The sequence below is a fragment of the Trachemys scripta genome, chromosome 11 (assembly GCF_013100865.1).
Source record: "Trachemys scripta elegans isolate TJP31775 chromosome 11, CAS_Tse_1.0, whole genome shotgun sequence".
NCBI lineage: Eukaryota > Metazoa > Chordata > Testudines > Emydidae > Trachemys > Trachemys scripta.
In genome coordinates, this window is record NC_048308.1 from 10,682,336 (window position 1) to 10,699,219 (window position 16,884).

Below are 16,884 nucleotides of genomic sequence, written 5' to 3' on the forward strand. Positions count from 1 at the left end.
CCCCTCTGCAGGATGAAAAATGCTATATATATATATATAGTTTTAAAAATTACTTTTGATGCTGTAAATATGAAAAAGTTGCCCAAAAAATTGAAGCCATTTGTGAGTTTATTGGAAATCACATTTTTACAGCTTACAATTTTCTATTAAAAAAAGAGACTGTGACCTCGTGGGTTGAGATCTTCTAAGTCATGATTTAGCCTGAATCCAATTTTAATAACAAGTTGCAAACCCCCTGACAAAAGGGAAGAGAATGTTAATGGAAGTATTAATAGAGTCATAATGACAGCTGTGCTAGCAGGCAACCCTCCAATAATTACTATTATTACCAGTTATATGCAAACAAGACATATCATAGAAAAGCTCTTAGCAGGCCAGGTGTTATGTTACTGTCATATCATTAAAGGAATGTGTTAGGTTCTATAACCTAGGCAAATGGGAACAGAGTAGATCATAAAAGAAAAAGCAGGGATAGGAATTTTGTTTTCAAAATCCCAAATCCTACTAGTTAATACACAAAATGGCATTTGTGACAACTATATATTGTCTCAGCAGGAGGTAGGGTGCTTCAGTACCCACTTTTCTGAAGTGCTTTGAACTCTGTGGATGAAAACTACTGTGTAAATGCTAAATATTATTATTACAATGTTCTTGCCATCATTGGAAGAAGAGAGGAAAGATGACAGTACATATAAAATTGCAGCTATAGAGGATCTCGTTATAAAGAGGCATTTAGAATATATAATGGAAGGAAAACTGAAACTCCAGGTGTTATAGATTCTATACAGCTAACTCATGAAATGGCTCCATTTGCCTGAATAAAAGTCACACCTTCTTCCATTTTTTCATTTTTCATTTTTTCAGTTATCTCAGTTTAATCAGTAACAGCTGGTTTCACCAAAGCCACACTTGCCAAATGGTTCCTACACTCAGCCAGTATCTTCTGTCTTGGGCTCTAGGCATCCCTGCTAATGCATGGAGTGATCTTTTTGTTCCCCAAATTTGACCCCCCCCTTCCCTTTGAGTGGAAAATTACAAGAAGTCCCAGGTAATGTTTAGTATGAGGTGACAAGACCACCTGAGTCTGTAGTATCACAGCGTCCATGACAGTATGGAGCGACCCAAGAAGGCCAAGTCTTTTCATAGTCCATTGTCCTTGCTGATGGGTCATCAGCCCTGTCTGGCTTTTCCATTGTTGTACCTGAAGTGTTAGCAGTGGGCATCACCCAAAGTAGCTTAGTTGAAACACAGATACATAGTCAATATTCCTAACTTCAGATACAGAAATGATACAGGCATACAAATTGTATAATCACATTCAGTAAATCATAACCTTTCCAATGATATCTTACATGACCCATTTTGCATTAAGTATATCTCAGTTATGCCATATTCATATCATAAACATATTTTCATAAAGAATATGGAGTGGAATGTCACATGTATAACAAGTGGAAGATACCAGATGTAAAAGACTTCCCATTTCCCCCCACCCCTGCAGTTCAGAGAATCTCAGATTAAATTATTCAAAAGCAAACACTTATGTTCTCTCAAATGATCATGTTATGTGTAACCCATATAAACAGGTAATGGCATTCCAATAATGGTAATTTATCACTAACATCTAAAAACAATATATCTTCAGTCTGATTGGATTAGGCTCTGCCATATGCCAGTGTATTTTGCTATAGCAAACATACACAAATAATTTTTTCAGCTATTTTAGCCATTTACTGAGAAATTCTGTGTGATAAAGAGACATAATAGATAATTGGATGTTCTTTTGTGCCCAGGTATTGGACTGGATCGAAAATCATGGGGAAGCCTTTCTTAGTAAACACACTGGAGTGGGAAAATCTCTGCACAGGGCACGAGCCCTTCAGAAAAGACATGATGATTTTGAAGAAGTAGCACAGGTAAGAGGCTGAAAATCTGGAAGTTATATGCACAGTTTGCACCTTCATGCTGATATTGTTTTCCTTTCATAGACTCCTAAGAACAAATGTTATTTATAGAGCTCTGTAACTCTTCTCAAACACATGAAATGGACAAGGATCTTACCCTGCAAAGTTTAAAATCTATCACCCACAGATTTTCAGTTCAGAATGAAAGGTTGTCTTGAGAGCAGAACTGGAAGATTTCTTCACAGCAGTGGATTTGATGGGGGAGGATTCCTCACACACATGAAATGGAAGGCATCATAAAGGGAACATGAAAATGGCGCTATTCTGAGTGAGAAAAGGACAAAATAAGGAGAGCAGATCATGGGGAACAGAAGAGAAGCAAGAGATGAGAAGTATAGATGGGGAAAGAGTAATGCAGGCCTTGGAGTTAATGATGAGGCACTTGAATGTGAAATAGAATTGGAGAGGTAGCCAATGAAGGAACAGAGGAGAAGCTGATGTGGTTGCAATGATGAGAAATATTATCCCACTTATTGTGAGTAAATAAATAGATTTTAAGGCCAGAAGAGACCATTATGCTCATCTAGTCTGACCTTCTGCATAACACAGGCCATAGAACATCCTGTAATTTCTGCATCAAGCCTGTAACTTCTGTTCGAAGTATAGTATATATTTTGGAAAGACATCGAGTCTTATTTCAAAGACTTTACCATATTTCTAGGTAAGTTCTTCTAATGATTAATTACTATCACTGTTAAAAAAAATTTACCCTATGCCTAGTCTGAATTTATGTCACCTCACCTTCCAGCCATTGGATCTTAGTATCCCTTTTTTCTGCTAGGCTAAAGAGATGTATATTAGAAATCTCTTCCCCATATAGTACTTGTAGATTATGATCCAGTCAATTCTTAGCTTTTTCTTAGATAAACTACACTGATCTATTGGGATGATGCTGTATGTCTTCCCTTTATTAAAAACTCTTAAAATATACACCAGAATGCAAACTTTTTATCACTAATCACGTTTTGCTCTAAGTTCCTCATAAACAGAGTAATGCAGACTTTTGTAAATAAAGCTTATCTCAGCCTTGGTTGCTGATGGTCTTGAGTCAGGTGCTCCAGTTTTAGGGCATTGTAGATGGAAAGGGGCTCTCTGTAAATTAGGTTTTACAGAGATCAGATACTTTGCTTACATGATGGGCACAAGACTTATTGCCCCTCAGATGGTCCCTGATCTATCATAGAAGTATGAGATGGAAAAGACTTACTAGATCATCTAGTGCAACCCTTGGCCGTCTTTTTCAGGTGTTTTCCTGGTTCAATTTTAGATGTTCCAAGCAATATGGATTACACATATCCATATGGAGACTGTTTCTCAGCCTGGTGGAGGTCACTGTCTGGAAGTTCTTCTTGACATTCAGTTTATGATTTCCCTTTCTTAATTTCTTTCCATTTCTCTTGTTTATGCCCCTTTTACTGTCATAATTAATTCATCTCCTTCCTTGGCATTTACAGACTTCATATATTTGTAGCTGTTATCATGTCTCCTTTTAATTGTCTCTTAGCCACATTGTACAAATTTAACTCCACTAGGCTTTTTTATTAGTCAGTCCTTTCAGCCCCCTAATCTTTTATTATTGTCTTTTCCTAAGCTCTCTCCAGTTTGTCAATATCTTTCTGGTAATCAGATGCTCAGATACGAATGCAGTATTCCAGAAGTGGTCACACCAGAACTGTACAGTGAAGGACTACAACGGTACCTCCTTTTCTCATGAGATGAAGCCTTTGCATTTGCAGCCTACAGTTACATTGTCTTACATTGTCAATTGGTAGCTCATCTCAGTGGTAACTGGTTGCTCAGCCTGGCAGACTCTGAACACTAATGACTTTGAGTCTTGTGCTTTAGTTACTAAGCCATGTTGCCTCCCACTTAGAAATGGTTGGCCTGGCAAAATTCCTATTAACTTCAATGGGAATAGGATCTGGGCCCTTCCTCTGGTAGATTTACATGAGAATATTGTTACTAATTTATGAGGTCTGTCTGAACTATGACATTGGAATGCAGTGTTGGCAAATGGGGCATGGGGATGTATGTTGAGGGGGAAAATGAAAGGAATCCCACGCTTTATCCAAGGTCAAAGACTTGAAAACAAAATACTCTCTGCTTTGGAAAGAGTAATAGCAGGAGTAAAGAGGAAAGGCTATAAATTTATCACACCTGGGATTCTTCTGAAGAAATGTCTCATGAGGTAGATTTTGTGGTTTGGGAATAAATCTTCCTTCTTTTCACTGTATTCATGATTTATTCTTTTATCCCCCCCTTCCCTTTGGATTTGGAGCTTAACCCTTTAGAGTTTGTCTCCATTAGAGTGATTTTTTCCCCTCAAGTGAATTAATTACCAGTTAACTCAAGGTGATTAACCGCTTTGTAAAGGCTAGTGTGGATGATCCCATATGATTCGTTCCTGGCTGAGCCCTAGGTTAAAGCAAAAATGTTTGTATCTTGGGATGAAGGATTGAGGAATGTCCACACTATCCCTTTGCCGAGATTGAGTTAATTGGCAATCAGGTAACTCGGGGTTAAAAAGTGCAGTCTGTGCATACCTGGCCTAAGAGACTGAAGACGCATACAGTGATATTTCGTTTTAGTGATTCCCAGGCATTCATTCTGCCTTATGGATAAACATTTACTATCCAACATCTGTTTCCTATTGGTGCTGATGTGTTTGCCTCTGGCCCATACAGATAGGAGGAATTTTTGGTTGTAAGAATAAGACTGGAGTTTCTCTATGAGTTTCCTTGATGTTTTCAGTGGTAGGTAGTTCATGCTTTTGAATGCTGCTAAACTGCATGTAAAGAATATTTGTGTTTCTGGGATTGCAATGTAGACAATGTCTGCACTGCACAGTTTACCTGGGTAATTGGCACCTGGGTCTGATCACCCTGGTTAGTCTACCCCAGATGTGAGCATCCCCACTTCTAAATCCTATCGGAGTTACACTGTCCTCACTTATTCTGCACTCACCCATGTGTGTCTGGAGGCATATCCCAAGGTTCTTTGTGCGGAGATGCTCTAGGAATCGTTCCCTGTCAGTTATGGAAGAACTTGTCTGGCCTTTGGGGGGTGGGGGGCAGGTGCGGAATCGTGAAAGGACACCGGAGAAGTATCAGCACTTGAGTGATTTAGCCTGCTTCTTCACTGCAAAGTGGGTGGGTTCCAGTGTGAGTTAGAGTAACCTGGGTTCTAACCCCCAGCTAGGTAAGCTAGCCAGGTCTTAAAGCACTTCCTAACCTGGGTAAAAGGTTTTGCTGTGCAGACAGCAAGGGGGGGGGGGGTTAAGGTTAAAACCTGCCTAAGTACAATGGATGAACTGTGCAGTGTAGACATACCCCTAGAGAGAGAGACCCTATAACCTGACAGATCTGCCAGCGCACTACAATAAGACATGGAACATACTGTCCTGGCAGTGTGGAGAGTCTTCTTATGTACATACATCTGATTAATAAGTTTGCTGTACATGGATATTCTTGAAAAACACCAGTGATTTAATGAATAATGCATTATGGGTGTGGCAAAGCTAATTTGTGGACCCCTTCTCATGTAGGTACTGTTTGGACAGTGTTTATCATGGACACGTAAGAATGTAAGAACGGCCATACTGGGTCAGACCCATGGCCCATCTAGCCCTGTATCCTGTCTTCTGACAGTGGCCAGTGTCACATGCTTCAGAGACAATGAACAGAACAGGGCAATTTCAAGTGATCCATCTCCTGTTGTCCAGTCCCAGCTTCTGGCAGTTGGAGATTTAGGGACAACCAGAGCATAGGGTTGTGTCCCTGACCATCTTGGTTAACAGTATTTGTTGGACTTATCGTCCATGAATTATCTAATTCTTTTTTTAACCCAGTTATAGTTTTGGCCTTCATGACATCCCATGGCCACCATTTCCACATGTTGACTGTACATTGTGTGAAGATACCGTCTCTTGTAATATTTGGAGATTTTTCTTATTGTAATTATTCTGCATGAAATGTAAGGATGGCCTATAAAATGAGATGGACAAAATCTGAGTGGGTCCTCTGCATCATCCAGAACCCAGGCTTTTCTTGTACATTTTATAGGCCTTTTTTTGTGTCTCAGGCAAATCTGAGGTCTTTGGCTATTTCTCAGCCAGATAACACTAGCCTATGGCTTGTCATTCCTGGAAAAGCTGCACTTACAGCACCAGCCAACAATAAAATGAAAGAATCAGACACTAACGATTAGTTGTTATCAAGATATCATCAGAGGAAATACAGTTGAGGCAGTACTTCCTGGAATGACAAATAAGCACTGTAGCCTCTTTGAGGGCCTAGAGTATCTTTTATGGGTGCATATGATAACCACAGTTCAGCCAATTCCCCAAATGTTACACATGATGTAAATACAAATAAGGTCCGATTTTAGAATCTCAAGCCTATCTTTCCTCACCAGGCACTTCAATATAGAATAGCACTGAATATTTTTCTTCCAGAACTGAATGAGAAAATACTATGGACTGGATCGTGCCCCCTTGATCTGTTCATGTCTATGTGGAAGGACGAGATGAGCCACTACTGCAGCTCTGTTGGCTTTGAACTGTCCCCTACAAAAAACTCCCTACACTCCACATATGAAGAGGGAGAACGTAGTGCACTGTCCCTCCTGCCAACACTCCAAGAAATCTGCTTAGAAGTTAATAACGGCCTCAGGCTTGTTAACTTCTGTGCAGAGCCCTTTGCATGCTGTGAAATCCTCCTTCACATAGGGTACTATGGGCAGCTCCTGGCAGAAGCCCTGTTGAAACAGCTTGCCTGGATTCATGCTGATTGTTAATTAGGGGAGAGGGCTGGCAGACAGTATGGAGGCAAATGACCTCTATTTAAGATCTCCCCCCCAAATCTCCACAGTCTCAGGGGATATACAGGTTTTGTGATCCAGCTCCCAGAATGATCTGAAGCTAATTTTTCAAGAGAAAGTTTTCTGAGTAGGCTCTTTTGCAGGTGTGTGCAATCTGATCCCATGTTATTTAGATCAGGGGTTCTCAACCTTTTTCTTTCTGAGCCCCCTCGCCCCCATACTATAAAAACTCCACAGCCCACCTGTGCCACAATAACTGGTTTTCTACCTATAAAAGTCAGGGTCGGCATTAGGGGGTAGCAAGCTGAACAATTGCCTGGGGCCCCACATCAGAGGGCCCCCCCGCGAAGCTACTTTGCTTCGACTTTGGCTTCAGCTCCAGGTGGCGGCACTCAGGGCCCCAGGCTTCAGCCCCATATAGTGGGGTTTCAGCTTTCTGCCATGGGTCCCAGTGAGTCTAGACCTGCTTGGCGGCCCCCTGAAACCTGCTCATGGACCCCTGGTTGAGAACCACTGGTTTAGATTTACTCACCACTTTGCTAGAATGAGAGAATTTGTCTCACTCTGTATTTTGGCCTGTAGATGGCACTCCCTGTACATTTTTGAAAAGACCTTCAGGTCTATAAAGGGCTGAGCCATGGTTTGGTTTTGAATCCAAGTTAACAGAATGTTGTCTTGAACTGAATTGCCAGGTGGATTCTGGATAGCTGCAATATCTCCACTAGGCCCCCTCGCACCCCCAAAATGCTTTAATGCTCAGGGTCACCTGAGAAAGCAGTAAACCTTAGGGTTTTTTTTGCTTTCCTCTGCAGTATGGGGTGCTGCTCACTTGCTAGAATTATCTGGGTATATCTCACTTAATCAGTCCCCTGCCATTGCAGGGTCCTTGGGTATTGGTACACCTCAGTCCCTTCTATTCTCTACCAGTGGCACACAATTGTTTAGTCTCCCGAAGGCTGTAATACTTTGGCCCAATTGCAATTGTTGAATTTAGTGTATGGGTGGCTGGGTGATGGTGGTGGCCTGTGATATACAGGAGATCAGACTAGATGATCTAGAGGTCCCCTCTGGCCTTAAACTCTATGATTTTGTGACATCTGTTTCTTGTAAATGCACAGTTGGGTATTCGGTACCTAAATATAATACAGTGCTCACCACTTGTCCTTTTGTTGAGAAATTGCTCTAGCTTTGTTGAGCTGCTTCATTGCCCTTTGGCCTCGTATCAGTTTCTCAGCTATTATTGACTTTTAGGTTTAGACGCTCTAAGATTACAATGTAAAATACCTCAAGTATAATGTGTAACAAGTGCACACATTCTGGATGCCGTTGCTTCAGAACTTGCAGGATCATTATTTCATCCTCATCAAATATAACATGTGAGCTGGGGTGGGCCAGAGATGTGTGGCCCCTAGAGTTTGCGGAGCTTGCATCTGAATCAAAATGTGGCAAGTCATTCTTATTCAGGGTTAAAACATCGTCTATATCGGTACATAGATCGTCTGTATTACTGTAGATTCTGAACACCTTAGGATTCCTTAAAGCCTATTTCCCCAAGTGAACTACTGGACCCTCTTCTAACTGCAACTATTATGGTGGAGCACATCCCAGGCACCACACAGGGAAAGTTGCTGTACTTCACAGGAAGTGATTATAAATGGATGGTGAAAAGTTACTCACTTTCTCCCCTATACAAGTATCAACTGTTCTATTTACTCCCATGAGATCATTTGGAAAGGGATGGCTTGAGGTCTAAACATCAGCTTTCAAGTGTCTAGTCTTTTTTGTACCTACAAATTCAAATCCCCACAGATTCAACTTTGCCCTTCATTCTTCTTGGGCAGATAATTTCAATTCCATAGTTTACTGTTTGGGGGCATTCAGATGAGACCTTGAAAACCAAGGGCACATCTGTTCTGTTTTGAATCAAAGATCATGTGGTATTCTTCATGTGAGTAGCAGTTTGCTCTGGACTTCCTGGCTAAAATTTCCCCTCCCTCCATTGTAGTGTATAGTACATTGGTTGTCCACCTGCCTGTCATCCATTCTGGAGTGGATTACATTCCAGAAGTGCTGTATGTATATAGTTTCCAAAGCACTTTGGGATTAAAAAGATGTTATATTGTAAGTGTTAATATATTTAAAAATATTATTAAGTTCTGTTTGTCATGGGAACTACCAAACATAGTGAGTACTAGAACACCTGCAAGTAAAAGTGTACCCCTATGATCTTTTATTATTGAAATATTTTTGAACTAGTTCAACCAAAACTAAATGAGGTTATGGGACAGTCAAGCCAAAGCTGAATTGCAAACAGCTACTTGTTTGGCCTTGAAGATCAAAATCCAGTGTTTTGTCTTACAAATTCCAACTCTGTTGGATGTCAGGATTGTTAAGTTTGGCATGAAGTCGAGTACTGATTTAAAACAGGCATAATTTAGGAAACCATGTTGACAATGAGTGTTTAGTGAGTGTTGTCCCAGGGTAATTTTTGAAAACTTTGTGGTTTGGTTTTTGACCTACCTGCATGTCTAGAGTTGATAGGAATATCTTACCAGGCGTGCTGGAATTCTCCTCTTTTAGTTGGCTTACTATGGCACAACGTGGGGTGAAAGATTGAGCTTTGGCAAGGAAAGTAGAGAACTAAAGCAATTGCAGGTAAAAAAATTGTTTGGAGTTAGCAGAAAACTAACTAAACTTTCAGTACTGCTAACCACAGAAGTTCAAAATATCATGAAATTATTCCAGGATTCTTATGCAAAGTTGCATGTCTATATATTTATCACCTCACATGGCTAATCAACAAGGTCTTAACTCACAACCTTCATATCCACGGCACAGATCTGTTTCACTTTAGATATATAAACGACTGGTGAGGGGAGAAAGCATGCTGTTATTTTTTATCTGAAAGAGTCCTTATAGGGAGAGAAAAAACATACATTACTGGAGGGTTACATACATGTTTGTGAAACAGCATTGGAACTCTGGGCTTGAGGTTTTTGGTTTCTCTTCCTGCATGGAAGCAACTTGTGCTCTGTTACTTACAGACAGCATAACCAAATGAAACAATGCCCAGATCTGGATTGTCTGTGGGGTCTGAATGTAAACGCATGAACCTGTACCACTTTATCTAAAGAACCGGCTCTCATACCATGGAAGTAGTAGCAGAGCAGAAACCTCTGTATAAGGTCTAAAAAGGGATGACACAGAGCTGCACTATGCTAGAGCTTTTCTACACTTGAAATGTTACAGTGGCACAGCTGTGCCACTGCAGCTGCGCTACTGTAGCGTTTCAGTGTAGACACTACGTATGCCAATGGGAGGGGTTCTCCTGTCAGTGTAGTTAATCCACCTTCCTGCAAGGCGGTGGCTAAGTCAATGGAGGAATTCTTCTGTTGGCCTAGCACTGTCTACTTGGGGACTGAGATGTGTGGATTTTTTGCACCCCTGAGTGACGTAGGTAAGCCGACCTAATTTTCTAGGTCTTAGTGTGTATTACCAAAACACCTAATTTGCCAAGCTTCTTCTCAAAGGCCACATGGCAAAGTGGATGAGACTTGGCTCAGTTATATTAGGGAACTGGATTTTATTCTCAGCTCTTGTGATCTTGTGCAAACTCTGAATTATCTTACCCATGAATTGGGTGAATGACCGTTATCCCCCACCAGGGTAACAGTTTGAGATCTTGACTCATAATAAGCATTATGAAGTCCAGAGAAATATTAACAGCAATTAGTGGAAGAGCTGGGGCTAGAACTCATAATCCCCATTTGCAATTTAGTTCACCTTCTCCTACGTACAGGTGGTCTCTTTCTGTCTGTGCTTCTGTTTTCCCCAAAATCTCATGACCAGCTGAATCTTTTCATGAGACTGCCTGAACTAGGGGCCAATGAGATCGACAAACACAATAAATTTTCAGCAAACACTAGGGGCCAGCCAAAGAGGTTTACTTAAGTTGGTTTATTTCTTTGTCTTTAAGATCTATATATTTTTAATGTGCCTATAAATTCAAAACATTGTTCCTATGATAGGCAGGTAGGAATATACAGCTATACAGGGGAGGGATAGCTCAGTGGTTTGCGTATTGGCCTGCTAAACCCACAGTTGTGAGTTCAATCCTTGAGGGGGAAACTTACGGATCTGGGGCAAAATCAGTACTTGGTCCTGCTAGTGAAGGCAGGGGGCTGGACTCAATGACCTTTCAGAGTCCCTTCCAGTTCTAGGAGATGAGATATCTCCATTAATTTAAAAACAAAAAAACCAAGAGATATGTGTTCTCAGTCAGTTCTAGAGCTGGTCAGAAAAATAAACTTTAGTTACACAGGAAATTCTGCCACTTTGAAATTTGTTTCATTCTGAATCAGAATGAAAAGCCAGAATTTCCCACAGCAAAAACAAGGAAACTGAAAAATGTTGATTTGGAACCACTGAAACATTTCAATTTGATAATGTTGAAATAATTTAAAATATCACATATATATATATATATATAATATTTAAATTAATATTTGAATATAATAATCTAACCGAAATGAATTAAAATGATAACGTTGAAACTATATTTTACCTTATCAAAACAAATTATTTTGACAATATTGAAATGAGAAAGGCTAAATGATGTGTTTAGACATTTCCTGTTGAAAATTTTGTCAAAAACTGCACATTCCCCTGAAACATTTCTGTTTCAACAAAACTCCATTTCCAGCAGAAAGCTGATGTGTCCAAAAAAATTGCAACTGACTTAATCAATTCTCCTTGTGCCATCCTCACAGGCAGATCAGCTGATTATCAAACTGTAGCTATTGATTCAAGAAGATTAGTCCCCTGGATTCCGGAGTTTAATTTGTTGTGGTGCTGGATTAGTACTGTTTGGTTGATCTCGTTTCTTGTGGATGTTGATAGTAAAAATGTTCAGTACAGGAAAAGAAACAAAACAAAACACCTCTGACAGACTGAACTTGATTTGCTGTGTTGGTCCCAGGATATTAGAGAGACAAGGTGAGTGAGGTAATATCTTTTATTGTTGAAAGAGAGAAACTTTGGAGCTACACAAAGCTCTTCTGGGAAAGGTACCCAGACCTGAAGAAGAGCTCTATGTAGCTCAACAGCTCGTCTTTCACCAGCAGAAGTTGATCCAATAAAAGATATTACCTCACCTACCTTGAACTTGATTTGAGCTTTCATCTTTTGCTTTTGTCATGCTGATGCCAAATACAGCCAATACCCCAAGATTTTATTCCTTTGTTTTGGAGATCTAATGGTGTCTCTGTCAGAACCATAAAATAGTAGCCAGGAATAGTTCATAAGGCAATATTGTAAATAGTCTACATTTTAAATGTATTGTCCCATTGGCGTTTTATTGATGATAGTGGATAAAAAAAAAGACAGTTTTTTATTATTAATGAATGTTGTGTGTATGTCTGGGGAAAGACCAGGGGCCTGATTCTCTTCTCTGTTACACCAGTGTTGCATTGCTGATTTCAAAGGAGTTACAACACTACAAACTGGCTGTAACAGAGTGGAGAATCCTCTACGCTGGGTCCTTAATAGGTATAGTAGTGCAGTGTCAGGAGTAAGGCCCTGCAGCTGCTCAGTCTCCAGACAGCCTAACATGTCAGCAGGCCAGTTCTTAAGCCCAGCAGCATCAGTAGCTCACTGGCTGTTCAACACATATGCCCATGGATTGTTTGTCTCCTTGTGCTTGCCTCACTCCAAACCCTGCTCCTGCTTTGCTCCTCCACTGCTCCAGCCTAGACCCTGCCCTGCACCCAGCCTTTTTCCAGGCCCATCCCAGTCTTGCTCTTTCCTTGGAACCAGCCCTGCTTCTGCCTTCCCAGACTCCAGGTAATCTGGTTCTGACCCCTGCTTCTAATTCCTGGCTCTGACTCTCTCTTGACTCTTGGCTCTGGCATCTGGACTCTGACTTCGGTTCTGACCTGTCGCTCTGATCCCTGGCTCTGATTCTGCTTTGACCTTGGGCTCTGGTATTCGGACTCCGACCACTGGGCCTGACTCCTGCTCTGACCACTAGGCCTGACCACCTACAACCAGTTCCTCTCATATGCAGTTTCCTGGTTCAAGAGTGATTTTCATTGTACATGACATGAAAACTGACATTTGCATTACCTAATTTACATGCCTTTTGCATGACTGTAACATATGCTTCACTTCAATATTTGTAATACATTCTATTTAGCAACAGATTTTTAAAATCTGTTGTCATGGGTCAGATTTTGATCTTGTTTACAGCTGTTTAGATGTGGAGTAACTCCAGTGTCTTCAATGGATGTATTTGGAATTATAACTGAGATTATAATCCTAACAGCTAAATATTAATTCATTTGTTGATTAAAATTCATGTAATTCTGTTGTTAATATTAACCTCCATATCTTTTCTCCGCGAGGCCCTGATCCTTCATAGTCCAGTCCCAAGAATCCACTGTTTTATGTTGCTGTGTTGTTTGCAAAATTTAGTCATCTTGGATTAGTGGCTATTAAAAAGCATTTCCACACACAACAACTCAAATTGAACTCTCTTTACTCCCTCCCTCTTATCCAGTGAAGAAAATGGACGCTTTGCATAAGTAAAGAAAGCAAAATTTGACCTTCATTTTTAATGCAGTGACAATAATTATGGAGGGAAAATTGCATAATTTGCAAAAAGCAAGAGCACTAACACCAGGAGGTATTTCTGAATTGTCACTGATTATTTGCACAGGTGTTTTTCTAACATGGCTATCTATATTAGTATTCAGCAACTATAATGGCAGCCCACACACCCTCAAAAACAGTCACACAATGCCTCCTCATTATTAGTCCATTTCATTCAAAGCGTAGGGATTGCTTTTTCCCCTCAGTGTGTATGCTTAACTCCCACTGACTCTACTGGGAGTCACACACAAGCATCTACGGGAGGTTGAACCCCCACTACTTATTATACAGACTCCACTGAACAGAAAACAGTCAGAAATAATCTCACCCATCACACACACACTAAAGGGATCTTTGTGATTGATTGATTAATTCTTCATCACAACTGACTGAAATTAAAACTGCAACCCTCACCTTAAACATGTCAGGCTCAGGGCTGCAAATGAACAGTTTCTATTTGGAGTTGAAAGATGTGTTGGATGTACAGGATTAGATTTTCAGTGATGGCTCCTTTTTTGCCAATGTTTCATTATCACTACGTAACCTATAATTTACATATGTAACTGCCCATAATTGAACATCTAAATTGTGTTTATGCAGTGCTCAAAATGTGCTAGGCCCCATGTTCCAGAAAGCTTACAATTTACATAGAAATTACAAAGGGGAAGATAGGTACTGTACAACATAAGGTGGGTTTTTTTTCCAGGCACATTTAATTTATGCCCACACAAAATAGGCTGAGTTGAAACCCTTTTAGAACTAAGAACCCAGTGTGCAAGCTTAGCTCTCTTAGCTCAAAGCAGTGCAGGGCAGCATTAAGTGAACTCATGCTGTCTCTGTGCTATAGGAAGTAATAATCAGTGACTCATTTCACAGTGTGGCAAGTTGTTCTACTGGCATTTGTTTGGCAAATGCCAAAGATATCAGAACATCTCTGACAATAATTCTCATTCTGTGCTGGGGCAAAATTATTTAATGCATCTGAAGCTATTGGCTGCATTCATGTGCCACTTCTGCTATCGTAGGTTCACAGTTCGATGGGACACAAAGTGTTACCACAGTACAGGGAGCTCTGTAAAGCTGTGATCCAAGAGCTGAAATGCAGCCTAGTCGCTAAAGTATGTGCTTTGCAGAGATTGGTAATTGGGTCACCAGGTCATTTTAACAATAGTAAATTGAATGTCCTTGCTGTGGTACATACATCGGGGGCAAAATGAGACACTGAGGCCATTGGGAGTTTTGTGCATATATACAATACAAGGGCAGAATCGGATCCATAAAATGGAATAAAGACACAGTATAAAGAGTTTTGAGGTGACATTTACATCTAAATGTACTGCACACAGCTCTGAGAAAGCACTGTGCAGAACTGCACAGCTATGACGGGGGAACAGCTTCTCACAGATGGGCCAGGTACTGCAATCAATACACCACTGTCTGGACTGGAACAGTGGCATGATCTCCATTCACTCACTTCACTAGCCACTTAATCTGCATAGCCACAGGCTGATCAGTCATAGTCCCATCTCCCATACCCAGTGCCCTATGCTGTGCTGGCTCAGAGCCCTTCATGTCTCCTATGCTTTGCTGTGCATTTCATCCTTTATGTTCTATATGCCAGCGATGAGCAACTGATGGCCTGGAGACCACATCTGGCTCCTCAGATCTCCTCAGACAATCCAGCAGCACTAGGGCTGGGGAAGGGCGGGACACTGGGTGGGGGAGGTGTCCCACCTGTGTGCAGGTGCATGTGTCACATGACTTTGTGGTGAGATCAGTAAGCCAAGCCCAGCCACACAGGACAGGAGCAACTGCTGTAGGGTGAGTGCGGGGCAGGCTTTCTCTCCAACCTCCGCCCTCCCAAAGGGTCTCCCGTCCCCCAAGGGCTGGGACCTTGATCTCTACCCCTCCCCCCATATACACACACATTACAACCCCTGGCCTTCCAAAGGGTTTTAGTGGATTTTGTGGCTTTCTGCTATCATAAAGTTACCCATCGCTGTATATGCAATACCTGCATTAGGAAATGATGCTCTCATTACTGCCTCTGCATTGGCCTCATGCCCCAGTTGTCCAGGGCTGTAAAGTATGTACTCCACATATTGTACCATTTCAATACTCAGAAAGCAGAGAGTCTTTGAGCCTGATTCTTCACTACCTTGCACTTTGTGCTTCAACTTACGTGAGTGCGAAGCGGGTGTAAAGCCCAGTCAAATCAGAAGAGCAGCATTTCACAAGTATGGATTTACTGTATAAGCCAGTGAGAATCAGGCCCTTTGTGTTTTTATTTCTGTACAATATGTATAAAAAGGTGTTTCTAAAAAGTAGTTATTGCAAACACAGTTTGTGTCTATGACCAGATTCTCATTTAAACTAAGCCCATTTTACACTCCCAGAATGGCATAAAGGGGTTCTAAAGTAAATGAGAATCAGTCCCTATTCATGTGTTTATCTGTAATGTCTGTCTCTGTCTATTTCTCCATCAAAGCAGATAGATATGACAGAGCCTGGCCCATAGGAGCAAATGGGGGCATGAAGCACCCAAACTACAACTGCCATGAAGCACTGCCACACCTTAGGCAGATGCATTTTAAAGTCAAACTGACTTGATTCAGGTTGAATTGATTTCATCCACAGAAAACTTTGATTTTGCGGAAACTGCATTTGCTGTTGAAAAATCATTTTGTCAGAAAATGCATGACCAGCTCTGGTTTCAGGCTTTCTGCAGACTCAGACAGACCTCCTTGAATTGCTTACAAATGGGTCACATTTTCAAACTTTTTACTTTTTAAACAAAAGCTAAGATTCTTCCCTCATTCGATCAATCAAGGAGGTATAGCCTTAGTCACAGGCCTATAGTAAAAATGCTTTACAAATGACACTCCTCTAGAATGCTATTAGCCTTTTTTGCAACTGCATCTGCAACTTATGTTCAATTTGTGGTCCACTGTAACTCCCAGATCCTTTTCAGCCATACTGTTGCTTAGCAGTTATTTTCCATTTTATGTCTGTGCATTTTGTTTTTCCTTCCTACGTGTAGCACTTTGACCTTGTCTTTACTGAATTCCTTCTTGTTGATTTCAGACCAATTCATCAAGGTCCTTTCAAATGCTAATCCTTCTTCCAAAGTGCTAACAACCCCTTCCAATTTAGTGTGATCTGTGAATTTTATAAGTATACTCTCCACTCCATTTTCTAAGTCATTAATGAAAACGTTGGAAAGTTCTGGACCCAGGACAGACCCCTGCAGGACCCCACTAAATACATCCTCCCCGATTGACAGCAAACCATTGATAAGTACTCTTTGATTATGGTTTTTCAACCAGTTATGTACCTACCTAATCAGGGCCGGCTCTGGCTTTTTTGCCACCCCAGGCAAAAAAGCCTCCGGCCGCTTCCCCCCCCCCCCCCCAGCGCGGCGGGGGGTGGGGGGGGAGGGCGGCCGGAGCCCCGA

General features: G+C 41.1%; 1 protein-coding gene across 7 annotated transcripts in view; it reads left to right on the forward strand.

Moving 5' to 3' along the window:
• KALRN (kalirin RhoGEF kinase) overlaps positions 1 to 16,884 on the forward strand; it is a 739,094-nt gene that overhangs the window by 409,046 nt on the left and 313,164 nt on the right. For all 7 annotated transcript variants that reach the window (XM_034786199.1, XM_034786196.1, XM_034786193.1 and 4 more), the window contains exon 10: positions 1,794 to 1,916. In XM_034786199.1, the coding sequence (XP_034642090.1) occupies positions 1,794 to 1,916 (123 nt within the window). The remainder of the gene's footprint in view (positions 1 to 1,793; positions 1,917 to 16,884) is intronic.